The sequence below is a fragment of the Ptiloglossa arizonensis genome, chromosome 6 (assembly GCF_051014685.1).
Source record: "Ptiloglossa arizonensis isolate GNS036 chromosome 6, iyPtiAriz1_principal, whole genome shotgun sequence".
In the NCBI taxonomy this organism is placed as follows: Eukaryota; Metazoa; Arthropoda; class Insecta; order Hymenoptera; family Colletidae; genus Ptiloglossa; species Ptiloglossa arizonensis.
The window spans coordinates 10648993-10671399 of NC_135053.1; the positions used below are offsets into that span (position 1 = coordinate 10648993).

Consider the following 22407-nt stretch of genomic DNA (forward strand, 5'->3'; position numbering starts at 1 on the left):
AGGATCGAGTGACCACTTGAACTCTTCGACGTTTACGAGCCACAATGGCCAGAACGCGTTACGGTTCGGTATTTGCAAAAATCACCTACGATAATCGCACAATGCAACCGACGATGGAACTGTTTCGAAGAAATACGATTCGTTCCGTCGTGCAGTTCGATTTATGGCGAAAGGTAGGACGATTCTTTCCGATAAAACGAGTAAAAGTGTGAAGAAACGATACGTAAACGGAAACGTGAAATTTCATGGGTATTTTTGGTGAATGTTCGTGAAAACAATATTAAACCTTACCATTGACAAATAACCACTGTGCAATCGACACGAGGAACAGGGTCGAGATGATTATTTTTCTTTAAAAAAAAAACGAATGCGTTACAAATTTTTATCATCGCATCTCCTCGATTACCACCGTGCACGTCATTTACTTATCGCATCACCTTCAGTTAAAAATCACGAATACCTTTACGATAAATCCTTCGTATTCTTCTCGGTGTATTAACGTCCTCGATAAAATCGATTCAAACGTCCGAGTGAGTATTCTTTCGTTCAACGAGAAGCGAGTTGGAAATTTCGATCGTCGTACCTTCTCGATAACCGTCATTAACATCCTTAACCCAACGAGCCGCCAGCAGTTATTCAAAAATCGCGAATACTTTCGCGATACATTCACCGTATCTTCGTTAGCGTATTCAGATATCCGTGAACGTTTCTCCGCGTTATTTTAATCGTCTCCCTTACTTAAACAATATTACGGCACAATTACCTCCCGATGCGAACCATCGAAAATTTCTAACGAGAAGTCTACCGTGGGTTTCGCCATCGATGGCGAATACTCGCGCGAATTCTCGGGAACTCTTCCGATAGTCGAGTCCGCGAGTGCACTTTGCACGTGGAAACGGTTGCGATAAATTGGTAGCCGTTCTCCCCGCCGCAATTACGGAAACGTTCAACGGAAAAAATGATCCCCAGCGACGCCGTTTGAAAAATTCTGTTCCGCGCTTTAACTTAAACGTAGCAATTACGCGGCGCTCGACAGTGACATAAACACAAAACGGTATCGGCGGAATCGATAAATTACACGCGAACGCGTACAGGAACGAATTGCCCGCCGACACCGCTCAACGATCGAGAAATTGTGCGTGCCGAACACGCGTTAGAACTTTCGACGAACAGCGTCCGAGTATCCGCTGCTCACAATCGTTAACTTCGATCTCCTCCGGCAGTGGTAGAAACGGTAAATAATCTCGACTGGTTGCCATTTACTCGCCATGAATTTGAAACATCGGCTCACGGTGCGCTACCATTCAACGAGTACACGGGAACACGATTCTGCGACCAACGTGCGACCATTTTCGGAACTTGACGCGGATATTTGGAAATTACGCGTGACCCAACTTCCGAGAATAAAAAGTACACGGAACCGCGGTGCACTTTGTTCGTTTCGTTTACTCTACGATTTGTCCACGAACAATTTTGTGTATTGTTTTTTTGGTGAAATTTCAAGCTTCCTTCCGTTACGTATTACTGAAGTGTCCCGTGTGAATTTTGAATAATTGAAATAAAGTATAGTAAAGTTCCTTTCATGTGGATTGGGAAAATGTGTAATTAAAATTAACGATAGAACTTTAGCTGTACCTCGTTTGTTTTACGTATATTTTAAACGAGAATAGTCGATAAAAATGATACATGTGTATAATATATATTTTATATTTGTTCCCATCGATCTCTTTGGATTACTCGTAGAACGAGTAAGGGAAACGATGAAAGTATCGGTCCTTGCGAGTTGTTATTGCAAATAATTTCACCAACCAGTGATTAAACGGTTGATCAACGTTTCAACGGTACTCTTCAACGCTCGATCTACGCCTTGAATTATACTCTCCAACGCTCGATCTACGCTTCATCGATACATTTTAACAAGCCGACCAAGACCGCTTTCGAATATTTTTAAAGCTCGATACACTCCCGAAGGGAACTTTTTGCAACTCGATCTACAATTTAACGATACTTTTCGACGCTCGGGCTACACTTTAAGATAATTCCCGAAGCTCGAGCTACACTTTAAGATACTTCTTTGCACTCGATCCACACCTTAACGATACATTTTTGTCGCTCGTATCGCGTCGTTAAAACCTCCTCTTTTTTCCCTGGACCGTTGCCCGCGAAATACGCATTAAATACACCGCACGAGTGTCGGGCCCATTAAACGGGGAGTAAAGTTTACGACGTCCTCGCGCGTTGTCGATCTCGGAGCAATTTGCCGTGAGGTCTCGCTTCCACGCGAGAGAGAAAGGCGCGGGCCTTGAATAAACGGCCGCCGCCGCGATCGAACAATAAACAAATTATTTTACAACCTGCCGATTTCATTATTTTGCAATATCGCGGCCCGTTAACGGCCGTCGTAATACGCGAGTACTCGGAACGTCCGCGCGGTTCGAGAAACGAAACGAGCAACAACCGCTCGCGGAATTTCGCGTGGCGAACGACGTTACCTCGAACAGAACTTTGTGGTACTGGTTTTCGTGGAATATGTAATACGGTGTAAAATCGGGCTGTGTTTACACGAAAGAACGAGCGTTGGAAAAGAAATATTCCGTCGATGCGCGAGAACCTAAATTCGGGTCATGGAAAGGGGTCACGATGTTATCCTGGATACTTGCGTCGCGGGAAACACTAGCGCAGTGTTAACAATGCATAAATATTCATGGTAGAACACTGTGTGTAGAAACCTTCATTGTACGATAGTATGTGTATAAATTTTTATAGTATAACAGTATAAGCATAAACCTTCATGATATGACACTACGTGCACAAATGTTCATGGTATAACATCATGTGTATAAAATTTTCATGGTATAACAGTATGTGTATAAACCTTCATGGTATAACACTATGTGCATAAACCTTCCTGGTATAACACTATGTACATGAACCTTCATGGTATAACAGTATGTGCATAAACCTTCATGGTATAACACTACGTGCATAAACCTTCATGGTATAACAGTATGTGCATAAACCTTCATGGTATGACACTACGTGCATAAACTTTCATGGTATAACACTATATATATATATAAACTTTCATGGTATAACACTATACATATAAACTTTCATGGTATAACACTATATATATAAACTTTCATGGTATAACACTGTATATATAAACATTCATGGTATAACACTACGTGCACAAGCTTTCTTTGACTTTTGCAGTCTGTAGAATTCTTCACTATTTCAAACCATCTTTACGTTTACTCGCGAGTAGAATTATCCAATAATAAATCCTAAAACCAATCGAGCACGTTACTTCTATCGCTGGTTAATTTCATAGTGAAAAGAAGGGGTACTATGAAGCTTTTTTAAAATTTCAAAGTACAGTTATCTCACAAAGGATAATAATCATGCGCATCGTTCGCGCAGTGTAAGTAGTACGAGTACGATTTGAAAGAGAAGGATAGAGAGCCGAGTGCGTAACGAGGATTCCAAGAGTCCAGTAGACCTGTTTCGAAGAGAAAGAAAAAGAAATTTATCTACGCGAATAATTTCTTCGGTTCAGAGTATTTTAGTTCCTCGATTTTATAGTATATTGTTCGTTGATTAAGCGTGGTCATTCGATCGATCCATTCGCGAACAGAACGGTGGAATCGTTCGTAGTCGGTGAGCTCGTCTTCTCGTCATCCCAAGGAGGGTTTCACCAGGAGGATACCTTTCCACGGTGCTTTCCACAATTAACTTTTTCATCGATCTAATGAGCCGCGAAGCTACGAGAGAGACACGATGATCGAGCTCGTTGAATTCTCCCATCGAGATTGAACAGCTAGATTGCGTTTTCGACGGGAACCGTAGGAACGGCGTTCATCCATCGCATGTTAAAAGGTTAGAGCTCGCTCGGAGGCTTATCTCTCAAATTGCTGTCATTGGTTACAATCGCGGATTACGATCGTTCGTGTCCGCGGTAATAAAACGAACTATTTGCATGTATAATTCATCCAACCGCCGCGACCGCAAAAAGGTACAATCTCAACAATATCGCGAAAACGCACGGTGTATGTGTGTGCTAGTAATTATTTGTAATGAGAATACGCGAACCGAAGAAAAATAGTGGCATTTTTCCACCGATGGACGAGATCGTTCGCCAAGATGGACGATTTTTTAAACACCTCGCGACTCGAGACAAAATCTTTTATCGGGGGTAGCAGTGACAGTCGGAAATTTTAAACGCCGAGTAACCATTTTTTTGTACGACGAGCGAAAGAGTTAACTTGAGAAAGTGTACTTATTCGTTAAAATAAGTACCTTCGCAATTTACGACACTCCTTCAATTAGACGTTCGTCGATCTCACTTTTATAAAATTTTGTGTCTTTAATCATTGAGTGCTGCGCTCGTGTACACGAGCACCGGTTACAATATCATCGTGGATGCTCGTGTTACGGTAAACATCGTGTACGAGCAATTTTGTCACGAGAGAATGTCAGTCGGCGATCTTCCTTGCACGTGATCGTTCAGCGTTAAACGAGTCATTTAAATCAAATAAAAACAAAAACAGAAGACTACCGAGAAACTGGACACTATTAACATTCAAAGTGTGTTACGCGTTACGATCGAAACGTTCGATAAACGCAACAATTTTCTCACGAGAGAATGTCAGTGGATAATCTTCCTAGCACGTGATCGTCCAGCGTCAAACGAGTCATCCAAATTAAATTTAAAAAAAAAAAAGAGAAGACTATCAAGACACTGGGTATTATTAATATTCCAAAGTGTATTGTGCGCTACGATCGAAGTGCTCGAAAAATGTAACAATTTTGTTACGAGAGGATGTCATCTAAATCAAATTTGAAAAAAAAAAGAGTAGACTACTAAGAAACTGGACATTATTAATATTCCAAAGTGTGTTACGCGTTACGATCGAAACTTTCGAAAAACGTAACAATTTTCTCACGAGAAAATGTCAGTAGACAATTTTCCTAGCACGTGATCGTCCAACGTCAAACGAGTCACCTAAATAAAATTTGAAAAAAAAGAGGAGACTACTAAGAAACTGGACATTATTAACATTCCAAAGTGTGTTACGCGTTACGATCGAAACTTTCGAAAAACGTAATAATTTTCTCACGAGAAAATGTCAATGGACAATCTTCCTAGCACGTAACCGTCCAATGTCAAACGAATCACCTAAATCAAATTTGAGAAAAAAAAAGAGGAGACTACTAAGAAACTGGACATTATTAATGTTCCATACGCGTTACGATCGAAACGCTCGAAAAACGTAATAATTTTGTTACTGGAGAAAGTCGGTTCACCGTACACGGGTTTAATTTTCGTTCGATTTTCGTTGTAGTTTCGAAGAACCCGCGTCTCGGCGCATTTATCCCCGTGTGTCTGTCCGTTAGCTGTAAGGTTCGCGGGATCTGGTCCGTGGCTGGTGCCGCAAGAACGTAACGCGCCGGTCGCGCAACGGTAGCCGCGTGTCTCGGGCCGATCGCGGATTCGATCTCTAAATCAAACGAAACGTTGCTATCAGAGGCGATAAACTTTACAACGATATTTATTCATCGCCACCGGACAATAATCCGGCAGATAAATAGCCGGGATTTGCATTTCCCGTATTCAGAAACGTATCAATTATTGAACTATCCAACGCGAGCTTGTTTCGAGCTGGGACGTATATTTTTTCAACGGTGCAAAAACCGGATCGGTTTCCATTCGCGTCACCCGCGGATACAGGTGCTCGTAATGTCATAACGAGCGTCGGCGAAAAATTTACGCTCGGGGTGGTAAAATGAGAAGCTAGTTTTTCGAACGACCGAGAGTATAATGGCCGACTGCGAGAGAAACGCGTCGCGACGCTCGGCCGCCGCGCGAAACGAATCGCTACTTAGCGCGAGTAAATCGTCGAGGACCTCTGTTACCGAACTCTGCGTAATCGTACCGCGTAACAACAAAATCGATACTTTATCACCGAGCGCCTCGTTAAACACTGAACTCATTCTCGGGTCTGTTCGTAACGCAAGAATTTTTCTCGTTTCGATGCAACGTTACGCGTCTCGTACACCTTAACGAAACTACATTTATCGAAACCGATCGTTCGTTCAACACGAGCGGTGGTCACTGGTGACCGGTGCTCCGAAGTTACAACGATTCTCTAAACCGTTTACGAGATACAAACTGTATTGACTTTGACGATTAAAGTTTATTATCATATCGTACAATTGAAGAATTTTTGATATTTCAGTTTCATTAATAACTGAATAGACTTTGACGATTAAAATTGATCATTATATTTTAAAATTGAAGAATTTTTAATATTTAAGTTACATTAATAACTGAATAGACTTTGACGATTAAAGTTTGTTATCATATCGTACAATCGAAGAATTTTCAATATCTCAGTTTCATTAATAACTGAATAGACTTTTACGATTAAAATTGATCATTATATCGTACAATCGAAGAATTTTTAATACTTCAGTTTCGTTACTAGGAGAATCGTTGCTCAAAAACTCTCTCTCTACTCTCATTCGTGTCTTCTCTAAAACTAAACTCTTTAGACGCATTGTTTTTGACAACTCGCTCGACTTTCATTCTTTCCTTCTCGTACTTTTCTCTCTTGCTCGATTCTCTAAAAACACGTAGACCTCGTGTCTTTTTTGTTTCCATTAGCTTTTACATAAAGAATTCAGACCGTTAATTTAATCTTCGTTCTATCGTTCGTGCATACACACGCGTACCAATCCCTTTCTTTCTCTCAGTCTCTTACACTCTTCGCACTTACAGAATTCTAATCTAAACTTTGAAACGTCATTACTCTGACGTGACGAGTACCTCTGTAAAGTGACGATTACCATCGACAAATTTAATCTTCAAATTATCGAATACTTCTACGTTTTACGTCACGGCTCGAACGGGTATCCTGTACATCTTTCAGTATGGAAAACCATAATGGCGGTCGAGACGTGTTAATCGTACCTAGTCGGGAGGTGAAAAAGAAAGTACAACTCGCTACTCACCGTTTCGCGGTTTTCGACGTACCCTCGTGTTTTACGACCACCCGAAGTAGGTATGCAACAGGTGCACGATATTTCCATCGACGGATCCGGTTTAATAAATATAAATATATTACGATAGGAAATGTGTAACGTGTAGACTCGGTTTCCCGAGTATCGCGCGTAGTAAATATTCAATTAGCGGTATAAGCGATACGAGAAAGGAATTTCTTTCTATTAGTCATTCCGTGATAAATGACTCGTACCGGCGGGGATTAGGAAAAAAAAAACGAAAAAAAAGAAAGAAATGTTCTCTGAAACGCGACGGGTACGCTTTATTGGGAATTGGCATTTAATGTTACGCAACTCTCTCCCCCTATACACAATATGCAGATATTATCGTTCCCTGTCAACGTAAATATTCCCTTCGGTTGTCGATAAACATATGTATTTCTAGTATTCGATATAATTAAGATGCATATTCGTGCACACGTTGAAAATTTACCGCGACGATAATAAAGCGGAAAGCAGGTTTTGCAACGGCGGTTGATCGTTCGGCATGCTGCCGATATAAGCGCCGCGATACGAATCGCTTTCGGTTCTTTCGGTTGTTCCGCGACCAAGTTTTCCTCGATTTCGCGATCGGTACCTCGAAATTTGTCCACGATCACGTCCGTGAAGCTGCGACACCTCTCGCGTAACGTGTTCAATTAAAACGAACTCTATTTTTCGTCATCGAATCCTCTTCGAGAAAGTCTCTTGTATTTATTATTCAAAGAACTTCGTGTAACGAAATTTAGAAATTTAATTCGTTTCTTCGATTCGATACTTTGTCACGTTCCCTGGACTCTGATGGAACAATTTTTACTTTCGTTGTGAAAATAAAACACGAAAGTTATTCCATTCTTCACAGCATTCGTTACATTTTCGAGAACAGCGAACGGATGAAATTTTATTTCCTTCTGTATTTATATTATTTTCCATTTGTTATTTTTAATTAGCAATGTACGAATTTCTTTGTCTAAGAATTTCGGTGTGAATTACACGTGGAAAGAGATCGGAAAATTTTGAAACGAAAGGAAGTAATTTTGAATTCTGAGAAACATTTAACGCGTTGGAAACGCATTAAAGCGGGTAATTAAACAGCTGAACGGGGATACATCGAATCTCTCGATCGTATTTAAATTATTCATCGAAGAATAAACCGCCAGAGAACCACCAGGCGGATTAGATCCGTTCGATTCGTCATACCGGTTACGTAACGTTTACAGTGTCCACCAGTTGCATTTAGTCGTGCCTTGCACTCGCGCAAAATCCTCGATTGCGATCGTAAAATCTTAACTGGCGTTTATATTTCACGTTCACGAGCTGAAATTGCGCCAGTCTGCTCGAGTGTCTTCGACTCGTGGATTAATCCTCGTGCGGGTCTTTTTGGACCCAGGGTTTACGGAACCATGCATCGTTGTCCGCGATAATTCAACGTTTGCATCGATAGTGACAAAGAGACGAGTCGGTTCGGGGAAAATAAATTTTCCAACAGTTATTCGCTATATCGTCAGGTTTAACGAACCTGTATCTGCATTTACTTGAATTGATAATCTAGTTGGTAGAAATAAACATTTTGTAAAGTTGTCTAAATTTTGCAGGTTTTATAAATATATGTCTCGTTGTATCTTTAGGAAATAAGCTTCCATTTTCTTAACGGAAGATCGTTATTTTCTCGCTGTATAAAATTCGATTGAGATTTTTACACAGCCCAAAGTCTTCCTTTTTCTCATCTGAATTTTTTTAGTAACAAATATATTAGGCATCGCTAAGAGCTCGTTAAATTTCTAGTTTTTATCCGGTTAAACTTCGTAGAATATTGTACGCGCTCGAAAAATATTTCGATATACAAAGTGTCTATGTTTTCCTATTTTCCAGGTAGACGAAAAAATGGTAAAAATAATTGAATCGAAACGATCTCGATTATACGAACGATCTGGTTCATACGAACCTGCTCATAGCAATTACGCGCAGTAAAATACGCATTACTCGTTATTTAATAAACGGTCGGGGGAAAAGAGGGCGGTATGTTTCGCTACCTATCTTATAATCACTGGTTAATGATTATAAATATTTGATCCAGGGAATAAACATTGCCGCGAAACATACTCGCGTCAATTAAAACGATCTAAGCCCTGGTCAGCGCTCTCGAATTTATCTTTACGTCGTTCGATTAACTAAATTTTTCGGGACCCTCGCGAGCGAGGTTTCTTAAAATCGAAACAGCGCAATTTCCGTTACGGGATTATTAATGTACTACCGATACGAAAAATTCACCGATGATTTACTCGCGCGATATACGGGACCCGACTCCTTCGTACGTTAATGGCCGACGTGCCAGCGGGCAGCGTAGGCAGTTATCTGTTATCCCCTGTTAACTTACGTTCCATCAAGCGTTTGATTTTTCCACGAGCGGGGCGAGACGCTTGTCGGGCCGCAAAATTAATTAATTATCACCCCGTGATTAATCTACGCTGGAACGCGTTGTCATCCAATGACACGCCGGGATATCTATTTCGGTGTCCACGGGGGAAGTATACCTCTAACGATGCCAAGAATTATGGTGTAAACGGGTATCCGATGAAGCGAGAGAAATCACCGGTCAACCCATCCCTAACAGGAAGAACTGTTGCCTCGAATTTCGAAAATATCTTGTTTCATACGTTGCTGTCTTCTCGTTCGTTCATTTTCAGCTTAAGGAGGTATACTTGTGATTCAGCTTGAAAAATTCAATTTTGAAAAATACTTTCTCGAAGTACACGCCTTCGAGAATATACGTGCAGAAGGATTTGCTCCAGTTTGCAAAATTGACAGTTGTAGACGTTTAAATGTTGTGTCGTGTCAACGAGGAATTTGAAAATTTGACGTTTTTCTTCATATTTCTTCTTTAGTGCGCTAAAAGTAGAAAAGGTGAAACAATCGATGTTGAAACTTTAAAAGAGCGTATTTTTTTTATTTTAGAGGTCTCCTCCGGTGATTCGTGTCGTAGTATCTTTCGGACCAGTTTCTCGAAACACGCTTTGGTTAAGATTATGTAACTCTTGCAATTTTTGTCGTTTTCGTTTATGAAAAATCATGAATCTAGCGCAAACGTGGATAAATACTTGTGAAAATTCCGTACCGAAAAGTCTTATCGTTTCTTTGGAAAAAAATTAGGAAAGAGTCCATACTTTTTGACTAGATTACCAAAATACGCTTGGTGGGATTTTTATTAGCCAAATAGAAATTCTATTGAAAACATAGTCAAAAGATCAATCTTGTGGTTCGAGAAGAATAATGTAAGATCAGAGACCAACGCTCTTTTAACGAATAATCAAATTTTATGAATTACAAGTTGTTCGAAGAGCATTCTTGCATCACTGTGCCTTTGAAATTGTATCGTAGAACTCAGGAAGCACGATCGTGCTCCTAATAAATTGCACAATTCGTTCCGGGTTTGGCACTTCGTATAAAATGAACAATAAATCGTCAGATTGTTCCAATTTTCGATTATTCGTTACGCTCTGGGTGAAAGATGCGAAAGTTTCGTTTCTTGCATTATCACCAGATGGTCGAGCAATATTTCACACAAAAAGAAATTGTAAATACGTACACGGTAACGACATTTCAAATTGTTTCTTCGACCGTTAGATAATTAATTTTACCAGTGCACGGTAGAACTGTACTTTGATTTCAATTTTTCCACTAGTTGGATTACACACCAGTTGGTTTAACGCACTCAGTATTTTTCACTTCGTTCGAAACCTATGAAATACGATCAGAGATGGAGAAAAATTTTATTCGAATAAAACCCACATGATTTATTCGATCGAACAATTATTTCTCTTCCCTCGTCGCGAAACATTTAATTCTACACTTAGAATTCTAATTTTTATCCAACGAATAATACGAGAGAGTTTTATTCGAACACTGAGTTTACGAGACGCGCCATTTTGACGCGATTCGATCGACGAGGAACATTAGAGAAAACATTTACATTTTTCTTCTACCATTTATACTGACTTTTATCAATTCAACGAGACAAATACATACCAAAATTCATTTTCTTCGAAACTGTCCAATTTTACAATTCTCTGTGCAGTATACTAAATTACTCGATAAGTTTCGTCGTTCTTTCCATTATAAAAAAAATACTACACTTCAACTTTGAACAACCGTAACCGTACTAACGATTCGATAGATCTCTCATTATTAATACATCACATTCACCTTTTGTGTATCGATACTTATAGCACCTGCCATCTTTACACTCTGCAATACACTTTCCATTTTTCTCCTATAGATATTGTCATCTACCACGAAACTTCACGCATATTCCCCAAACAGTGGTGCAATCTTTATAAAAATAACAAAGAAATGATCAAGTAACTCCATTTCTCATCGAACGACGTAACTGATCCAGCAACCTGTTACTTCGATGTAACGCGAGAAATATCCGCGAACCTGGTGTTAAATTGAACGCGGCCACGAGAGGGTTAAATTTCGCGGTAATAACGATTGCTCGCGAGTAGAAAGTGACATCGAGCGTCAGACGTGCGAGCGTTTTCTCCGCGCGTGCGTTTCGTACAGGCCGGTTGGATTTTTCGGTGGATCGTTTATTCCGTGGAAATGGTTGTCGAGCGAAACGCCGATAGTCGTCGAACGAAAGTCTATCAATTCATCGGTTGCCACCGCTCGCAGCGCTTTCTCAAGCCAGTCTTCGTTATTTTTTGTTTCAGGTAAGCGTAAGGTGAAACTACACACAATACGAGGCCGCTTCTTAGCCGAGAACGACAATTCCAATGGAAGACCATTTATGGGGTTGTCCATTACTGGTAGCAGGTGACTGCCGCGCGGTTACCTCAGTGACTATCCATCAGCCGGTGGGAAATATGTGGGTCAGTCGCGGAGTTAATCCCCGATGATTGCAACCCGCGATAAATTAAGTGCAAAGTTATTGCACTCGCCTTTGACACTGTACACCATTCATTGTTCCATTAGCGTTAGGTACAATTATAGGTATACCGGTCGTAAGGCACGGTTCAAGTTTCTTGTGTTTCCTCTCGAATGCTCTTTAACCTCCGCGGAGATGAATTATTTTCTTTGAAACCGGGATGGGGGAAAAAAAAATTCAAACCACAGCTGACGCTTAATGGTCTCGTTACGGGACAATTGCGTTAACCTCTCGCCATTTTTAGATCCTTTTCGGTTGGAAATTGGTGTATTAGCGTCCCGAGTAGAAACGCGGGTAATGTAAAAATTGTGCAATCGAGGGACACACGATGGAACGTGGTCGATGGCGAGATGTTGAAATTAAATACGAGGCTCGAGGAGCGAGAAGGATCATTTTAACACGGCGGAAGGACGAGTATTTTAATTCGAGTAAGAAGTATTCACCGCGGTGCGTGATTGATAACCCGACGAGAGATAAAAGTATGTAGAATTTTATTAATGGAAACGTAGCGTACGCGACAAGTAATGAGTATTCGTAACCTGTACGGAAAATTACCGTAACACGTACTAGCGGGTAACTGGCTCCCAACGGTGGATGATTACGTAGGTTTTTGTAAGTTGTGTCGTATATCACGAACGATGCGAAACGACGAATCGATGCAGCCGTGTCATTCGCGGTCAACTCCATTTCTCAGCTACCGAGCAATTTGCATTTCACGCCGGTGTTTTATAAATTTTCATGAGCCACCACTTTCGTTGCCCCTCGGGCTCGGATCGAGAGGGCTCTCGAACCGTACAAGATTCTGACGGGCACGATTCACTCGTTTGAAATATTGTAACGTTCGTGTTTAAATATTATAATCTCAACTCGACGAGAAATTGATTTAGAACGCAAGGGACAGCCGATAGATTTTCAATCCGAAACGTTCGTCGCGTGCTATCGCATATCGTGTTTTTTCGTTTCTTGTACAGCTTCTCTATTTTTTTTCTCATATTTTTAAATACCATTTTTCAAAGTCTCCTAAAATTAGAATCACCGACAATTTCCGGTATGTCGATCGTTCGTTTGAAATATTACAACGCTATCGTTTGAATGTTACAATTTTAAATCGACGAAAAGTTCATTTAGGACGCAAGAAAGCTGACAGATTTTCAATCTCAAACATTCATCGCGCACTATCGCGTACATAACTTTTTAAAAATGTAAAAGGTGAATTTTTCGTACCATACGACTTACTTTTAACGTTAAAATTACAGTTTGTCGAACCATACGTATCTCAAGAAAACCAATGGACGAAGAAAAAAGAAGAACACACAAAATCGATCGTGCGTACACAATATCAAAAATCGTGACGTCCTCGATACGTAATTTAAAATAAAGTTTCTTCGTAACTCTAACTGAAACAATTTCAACCGATTGGTGAATCCAACGTCGAACCACGGATAGGTCATAGTTTAGAAACATGTATCGTATCGTCGTACGAGTCCTATTTTCCGTAACGTCGTAGGATGTGTTCGAACATCGATGTTCGAGCGAGTTTTCTCGATGTAATCTCCATCGTTGGGAAAGTCTCGCGAAATTATCGGTCGCGGTAGTAAACGAGCGGCGTTCCAACATCTTCATCGCGGTTTGCCCGGTCGAAGGAGATCAGTGCGCAGGATAACGCGAGATCCGTATCAGAGGCTGCCGCGCATTCCAGCGGTCTGTAACAAGCGTTGGGACATCGGAAACGCCGCTTTTAACCCGAGTTTGCACTCGCTGGAATCCATCCAGCGACGAACGGGGCAAAAGAGGCGCGCCACGAATACGGAATCCGTCGCTTCGTCCTCTATTCTGCCGTCAAATCGTGACGGAGGCTCGTCCCTAACAGCGGCGCTATGCCAACCGGAGGTGCGCAGAGCGACATGGATGGTCGAATTAGGAACGGGAATGCCGGTTAACGAGCGCAAAAACGATCCCGACTCTTTGGAGCCTGCGCCCCGTGCTCTTTGTACTTCGCGCACTTTCCGTTCGTCGTCTATTTATGGCGCGGTTATTTATCCCGTTGGGTATTTTTTTTTTTTTTCTTACGAATAGCTAGACCGGCTACCGTGGCGCCACCTATGACTCGGGGGAATTTTTGTTCGGGCCTTACGATCGTCGAACTTCTTTCGGATCGTTTTCGCGGATATGTACGAGATTTACCGCAGTGGCGCCACCTACGACTACGTGGAATTTTTGTTCAGACCTTATGTACGTTGAACTCCTTTTGAATCGTATTTCGCAGATATATACGAGATTTACCGCAGTGGCGCCACCTACGACTACGTGGAATTTTCGTTCGGACCTTACGTACGTTGAACTCCTTTCGGATCGTTTTCGTGGGTATATACGAGATTTTCGTTTGGACTTTACGATTACCGAACTTCTTTCGGATGATTTTCGCATAAATATACGAGATTGGCCGCAGTGGTGCCACCTACGACTACGTGGAATTTTCGTTCGGACCTTACGATCGTTAAACTTCTTTCGGATCGTTTTCGTAGATATATACGAGATTTTCGTTCGGACCTTAGGATCGTCGAATTACATTCGGATTATTTTCGCGGATATATACGAGATTTACCGCAGTGGCGCCATCTACGACTACGTGGAATTTTCGTTCAGTCCTTACGATCGTCGAATTACTTTCGGATCATTTTCGCCTAATTATACGAGATTGGCCGCAGTGGCGCCATCTACGACTCGGTTGGAATTTTTGTTCAGATCTTGCGATTTTTCATCGAACGATACACTTTTTCATATTTAATACTTTATCGTATCTTTGTTGGTTTTTGCGACGTTGAATCAGGGAAATGAGATATTTATAACTTTTGGGGTAGTTTTCACCCCTTGGATATGAATATGATATCCAATAAAGATATGTCAATAAAGGTACGTGTCTGATATATACGCACAGATTTCCATAATACCGAGGAGAAATGTTAGACAATCAAGCAGGTTAACGACAATACACCTCTTTGATGATAATAATAATGTAAAATATATTCAAGCATGAAACTTCCACTTTACAATCCACACGTAACAAAGCCCTTTCTTCGACTGTCTCGTTGGTCTTCTTCGGCCTAAAAATTCCAGATCCGTTCCCAACGATCCGTGCACACTCTCGAAACCGACATCCTACTGCAAACTATAATATAAACATCCGCTCGATGCCGTTCGTTCTGTCTCAAACACTTTACCCCTAACGAACTTCCCGAATCGTTATCGTTGAAGATCGCGAATTTTCGAAATACACCTGAATAATTTCCACGCGATCGTTCACCGTGTATTTTTCCACGATTAATTTCCCATCTGTCCACACAACATATGTCAAGTTTCACTTCGATCGGTTGGACGTTTTAAACACAGCGCAAAATTCAAATCGACCGGTGACGATTGGGACACCCTGTAGAACACCTCTCACGAGAGATTCAAATAATCCTATCTAGTCTCCATGTCGAAACGTTCGATTCGTCTCGAGGCGAACTGATTATCGACTATCTCGTATTTTGGAAGAGTATAAATAGAAGTGGTAAATCGAAGAGACAAATGAAAGATATTCATATAATCCTATCTAGTCTCCATGTCGAAACGTTCGATCGTCTTTCGATTCGTCTCGAACCGAATTATCGACTATCTCGTATTTTGGAAGAGTATAAATAGAAGTGGTAAATTGAAGATAAATGAAAGAGATTCATATAATCCTATCTAGTCTCCATGTCGAAACGTTCGATCGTCTTTCGATTCGTCTCTCGGCGAACCGATTATCGACCATCTCGTATTTTGGAAGAGTATAAATAGAAGTGGTAAATCGAAGAGATAAATGGAAGAGCATCGGTTTCGTATAGGCGATTATTTCTGAAAGGAAGGATCGCGCGTGTAGGTACGCGGCCGGGAACGAGTGCACGCGGACCTTTCAGGAACACGCGACCTGGCCAGGCGTCTCCTTTGAGAGACGAGGACGCCGAGACGTTTCGAAATAGCGCGTTGGCGCTCCACCGACGTCGCTTTTCATTTTCACCGGACTCACGCCGCGACCGGATTACAGACGCGCAATAAACGCCATAATTGCTGTTAGCCTTTTAGACGGACCGGCGAACGGTGAAAATAAACGTATTAGCCGACTCGCTCGGAGATTTACATCTCGTTCGCCCGGTCCAAGGAACGCTCGAGTATTGCAGCGCCGGCGCGAGAAACTCTCTATATTACGCTCGCCCTTAAATCTGCAGAATGTCGACGTGTTCGAACGTCTCTCGCGCTATTCCAGCTCGAATTCGCGTCTCGTATCTAACGCTGATTTATCACACACGGTGGTTCTATCGCCGCCTGAATTCCGGGGAATAGTTCCAGCCAACGGCAGCGCACCAGCGCGCGTAATTTCGTTCCCGCGTGAAAAACGCGACGAGGATTCTTATGAATTTGCTCACCGTTACACAGTGTTTAGCATATTGATGGTATCCGCGAGCTGGTTACACACCGAGCGTGCTAAATTGTACGAGTTTCTTTTCTTTTTTTCTTTCTTTCTTATTTTTTTTTCAACTTTTCTCGCGCGATGGTTAGTAGGAAAAAGTACGTCGCTTCGTTGCGTATAAATTTCTGAAATCTACGAGGCTTTTCGTATCGTTGCAGTTTCTCCAATCACGAGAGAGTTTCTCGAGGTTTGCTCGATGAGTTCCGTCGCGATGGGATACGTGTTTAACGAGATTTAGCGGTGTAACGATTTTATCGAATGTTTTTATTTTTATTCGGTTACCGGGTACACTCACTCGTGCTTCAATACGAGAGAATATTGTCTCGGTTCGATTCAATTTCAACGATTCGGTGGTCGGTCATTGTTACGGGTCTAATTTATAAACTTTTCGTTTATGAGGTTTTCCAATGATTTTTAATAAGATACAGGTTTAATACTAGGTTTACGAATATTTCTTGCGTCAAATTGACGCGTATCAAAAGAGATACGGAGAATTATAAAATTAGGAAGCTTCCAAGGAAACGAATTTCGTATGTTTCGTTAATTGGATAAAAGTCAGTACAAGTATTAGAAGAAAAATGTGAAAGATTCTTGTAATTTTCCTCCTTCTTCCACGGTAAAATACCACTTTCTAGTGTTAACGAGGTACGGTGGTGTAAAAATGTTGTCAAAGGAATGTTTCTATTTTTATTGGATCAGCAGATACACCTACTCGTGGTTGAGTACGAGAGGACACGTCTCGGTTCTATTTAACTTCAACGATACGGTAGTCGGTCATTGTATCGCTCGAATTTATAAGTTTCCTGTTTATGGGGTTGTTGAATCCCCGTGGTAATAACTTTGTTTGCGTCCGGGTCCCGTGTTACGAGCCTTAACTTTAACCGAGTCTAACAAGTCCGCGTCTAGTAGATAAGCATCGCTGACGTGTCCATTAGCAGACCTGGGGCGGAACGTAACAAATTTCGCAATTAGAGGACGACGAAGACATTTCGTGTTTGGAAATAAATACTCGTTTATAGGTAATTTCTCTTGCTGGCCACTTCCACGGTACGGACAATTTATTAATCGTTGATACGATAATATCTTTCGAGTTTATAATACGTTTTGCTTCCGATTTTTTAAACGTATGCGCGCGCCTCGAAACCGATTGCACGGTGTATTAATATTCCTTCTATTTATGGCTTCGTCGAATTAATATTTTTTCCAAATCGAGTTTCTCGATGTTTACTTCGAGAATGTGTCATTTGATACGAAGCGTAATTTTTTCACGAAACGAAATCTTTTTTTAAAGGTGTAACGTAATTGACAGAATCAATAATTAGAGTCAAGGTATTGATCATTGATCGGTAGGTATACGTAGAAAATATGGAATAGGTTTTCGAGATATAATCGATCAAGAGTTCTGTAAACTCGTGCAAAAGTTTCCGTTCTATAAAGGAATCGTAACGACAAGATATAATTAATTTCATTATTCTTATTCTTATAATACTTTTTCATTCGTAATATATACCAAAAAATTATACAGCATTTTATTCGAATCTGAACTTCGCTCCGTAAATGTTGGCGCCAACGGTTAAATTAAAATTTCACGGAGAACCCGTGAATAATTTTTTCATTCGTAACGAATTATAAAAAAATTACACAGCATTTTACTCGAATTTGAACTTCGCTAAACATCGCGCGAAAGAAACGTTGGCGCCAACGTTTGAATTAAAATTTCACGGAGAATACTTTTTCCATTCGTAACTCGTTATAAAAATTGTACACATTTAATTCGGGCCTGGATCTCTCTCGATGAAGAATCGCGCGATACTGGATGAAATGTCGATATCGGTAACCGAATATCTTTCTTCGATTTCTCTGCGTGAAACTACCGCCACGTAAGAGGTCGAATCGCGGCGAGAAACGGTACGGTTGAATTAAAAGTTCACGTAAGAACCGTCGTTGGGATGTTGAACCGGGTAAACGACGAATACGTAGGGTTAAAGGGTTACGAGGAAGTTGTTAAAGCCGCGATGCACGCGGTCGATGAAAACCCGTTCGTACAATGACACTCGGGCTTGTGCGTCGTTGGTTAGAATTTGAAAAAAGCGTCACGTCGTCGCGTAGATTGCAAGCGACGAGCGTATGAGAAACGATCGAACGCTCGAGCGGCGAGGAAGACCGCGGCGCAGATTTGCGAGGATACGCGAGTATATTCGAGCGTGGCCGGGTATAGTGTCAAATAACTTCTCACCGGATGAGCTCACTTCCTCGATATAAATAAGGCTCCCCGCCGAGAGTGGGGGTATTTGCGAGAGTTCATATATATTTTCGCCAATATAAATATGCCTGTTGCGCGGAGTAAATAATATCTCGCGGCGTGAAATATTCGTAGCCACGGGTACGGGCAGTGAGGAATGCGACACTTAGCCCACGGGGACCAAGATCGAGGATTCTTGATGTTAGCTCACCGATCTCGTACGACTTCGACCGCGGAAGCACGTGATATTTATGACAAGGATTTCGTCCTCTAACGGTCAGGTGGTTCTGCGTAGAAATTTCATTTACGGTTTCATTTATTCCGTTTCAACGTCGCGGGGTTTGTCAGTTACACGTACAGTACGCGCGTGACGCTCTCCAATCGTCTTGTCCGTGTTTGACTTAACATTGAACATTTCCTCCGAATCATTCCATCAGGGAACCGGACCCAGATTGTTCCTCTGTTCGTCGAATTATTTACAATCTTCGTATATGAATTTACATCGGATTGGAATTGTCGCAGGCGAAAGAAAGAAACTTATTTCGTTCGAGCACGTCGAATAAAATTATTCCAACCGGTGAGTGCAAATTTCTAAAGGATCGAACGAACGATCGATGTTCGATCGCGTCTTCGTTCGTTGCAATCGAGTTTCTTCAATTTGAAAATAAAGCCGAGATCGTATTGTGGATTTATGTTCGCAATATTAGTTTTCATTGGACGTAGAGATCGAACGATTTCGATGCATAGAATTGCACTGTTGCAACTGCATAGAATTGCAGAGAAATGTACTATTCTACACACAGTAGGTATGTAGAAGCGAATTCTACGAATTAGCAAAGAATAAACAGTGCTCGAGATCACGAGGCATTCAACGTCTCGTAAAAATCGCTTATTGCTGCCGTGCGTGTTTTCATACGTTGGACAAGCTTTAGAAATACGCACTCACCGGTTAAAATAATTTTATTCGACGTGCTCGAACGAAATAAGTTACTTTTTTTTTTCTTTTTTTTTCGCCCGCCGACAATTCCAATCCGATATAAATTCATATACGAAGATTATAAATAATCGCGCGCGCGCGCGCGCGCGTAATTTAGTGCTTCCAGGCTGGGTTTTCTTAGAAATCCGACATTCTTGCCAGATGTACCGAAGCTTGTGACCATAAATATTTATCGTCGCTAATAAAATTACAATTCAATGGTACTGCACGATGTCTCGCCGAGACAAGGCATTCCAATCAAATGTCCGCGACTTTCGTCCGACGTGGAACATAAATTTCTGTTCGCATTCACAATTACAGACACGCTCGTGAAAATAACTTATTACTTGTCGCCTATCCGTTCACAATAGGAACGCTACGCGTATAACATCGATACAAAGATTTACGCCGCTGTAGACCTTTCTCGCCTTCAAATGGGAAATAAAGTTTCCGGCGAAATTACACGCAACAGATACCACGGGAATTGTTTTATTCTACCACGGGGAGAAAATATCTTTTTTGCGGTTTCGTCGAGCACGTTTTCCATGTTTTTGTACCGGTGAAACGCATCGTACGCTGCGACGAGTTCATCGGTTGGTAAATTATTCAAGGGTGGACACCGCCATCATCGAAGGGCGAGAACAAGGGTCTTTGGAATTCTCTTCGGACGAAATCAAATTTTTCATCGATATTTTCCATCGACGTACGAATGCACGTTCATTGAAGAATATTCGTGTCGATAAATATATGTAAAACAGAATATTCTACGCGACGTTGCTTCTTTGAATCGTTGTACACTGCACAACTTTTCTCCGATTGATCGAACGGTTTGAAATACAAATGGTAACAATTTTTAGAAACCACGTAGTCACTATCGTTGCATTTATGGATTTTTTCAAATATTTATTTCCTTCAAACTGGCAATCTTGCGTGACTTTTAATCTTCGGTATTTGTAAAATCCTCGGTGTATTAGATATTCGAAATAATTAAATAATTCGAATGATTTCACCGTTCGGTAAATTGTATTATATACATCGGTGAATACAGTATCGGTAATATAAATACTTTTGCTTTCAATAATAATTGACTCTTCGAATCCATTATACGAACGTAATATTAATTTAGATCCATTTATCGATATATAAAGTTCGCGCAGTACGTTGTCCGGGTACGATTATATTCAATGATGGTATTGAAGGAAACGTGAGAATTCATATTTTATACGGATCGGCTTACGGAAACGTCGATCCAAGAATACATTAATACTTTTAATAGCGGTGTTTGCTTCGCACGGTGAAAGTTTCGCTTCGTCATCGATGGCCGAGATAAGCGAATCGACTTCGGTAATCAACGTGTTAAGTAAACGACACCTTCAAATTACACTTTCGAGACGTTTAATTTGATTATAATTTCGTAACCAAACTGTGACAGGAGTTACACTCTAATTATCATCGCCCCGAGGGCCGAGGGTATTTCGAAAGCTGGCCACGTAAATTAATTAAGAAGTCCGCTGCCCTTGGAAATTATTCATACCCTCGACGCCGGTCGCGTGTTACCTCGCATCAAGCGAAAATAGTTTTCGCGTTCGGGTAAAACGATCCGCGAGCACTTTAAGAAAACATAAACGAAGGATCGCTCGCATCTCTCGCGCAATTCATCATACCGAGATATCGCGAGATTGCGAGCTAATGCGTTTATTTCACGCGATCTTTCCGAACGTTATCTGACTATTACGAATACGAATTCATTGCCGTGAAACGAACGCTGAAGTCCCGAGGCTTCCCGAGTCTCGTTTAAAACCGCTGTGCATTAAGTTATCGGGGAATTAAAATTAAATTGTAGCGTACGTTTTACGAGTTCAACAGGAGAAAAACAAGGAGGAGAGAGGAACGAGGGGGGAGGGGGGGACTGACACGGAAAGACAAACGATCGCCTTAATTCGGTTTTAATGCAAATTCAACTCGGTACGAAAGGGGAATCGTGAAAAAATAAATTGAAAATATAAAATAAATAGCTCCCCGACGCGAAGTTTACTTTTCGTGGGAAAGTACTATGTATTTAAATAGTCTTGACACTGGGTAGACTTGGACTTGACTATGGTCGAATCGTATATCGGGGCGTTGGTCAACGAGAGATTCGTTCAACTATCGTTTAGCTATTCTGCACCAAGTCGTTGGCATGTATCGAGACTACTGTATTGGTTGTTATTTATTTATAATTTGACAATGCGGTACACTTGTCAACGATTCCAAAATTTACGAGGTTGCTGCCAAGACGTGGACGCGAAATTTACAGGCTCAGGAACTCGTTAAAGAAAGTGAAATACGTATTCGAAACGAAAGGGCAACGTATAGAACACACCTTATAAGAGATAAAAATAATTCCGCGTATATATTTTACACACGGTTGGATCTTTTACATTATCGAAATAAGAAGTCACTATTTAACGCAAAAGGGTTGATTTACAGACTTTCATCGAGTAAGCATTATTTACTCAAAGAAGGCGGTACAGGAACTCCTCGATAAGAGTCACGAAATTGGTTACGCTCGATGACTCTTAACGAGTATGGTAAACGATTCTGCTCTAGAAATCCAGAAATTTACTATTCCAGTATCCCACACGCGTATTGCACCAGAATACGATTATTTTCTGAACGATGGTAGACCATTTATTATGCTCGTAATTATTCCTACGTTGCAATTACGATCCAAATATAAATCAAAGTTT

General features: G+C 41.1%; 1 protein-coding gene across 1 annotated transcript in view; it reads left to right on the plus strand.

Annotated features, from left to right (window-relative positions):
- Positions 1 to 11846, plus strand: part of Mesr6 (misexpression suppressor of ras 6) — a 171306-nt gene extending 159460 nt beyond the window's left edge. Inside the window, exon 4 of the mRNA XM_076314910.1 lies at positions 11754 to 11846. Within this exon, the coding sequence (XP_076171025.1) occupies positions 11754 to 11757 (4 nt within the window). The 3' untranslated portion in view covers positions 11758 to 11846. The remainder of the gene's footprint in view (positions 1 to 11753) is intronic.
- The last annotated feature ends 10561 nt before the right edge of the window (positions 11847 to 22407 follow it).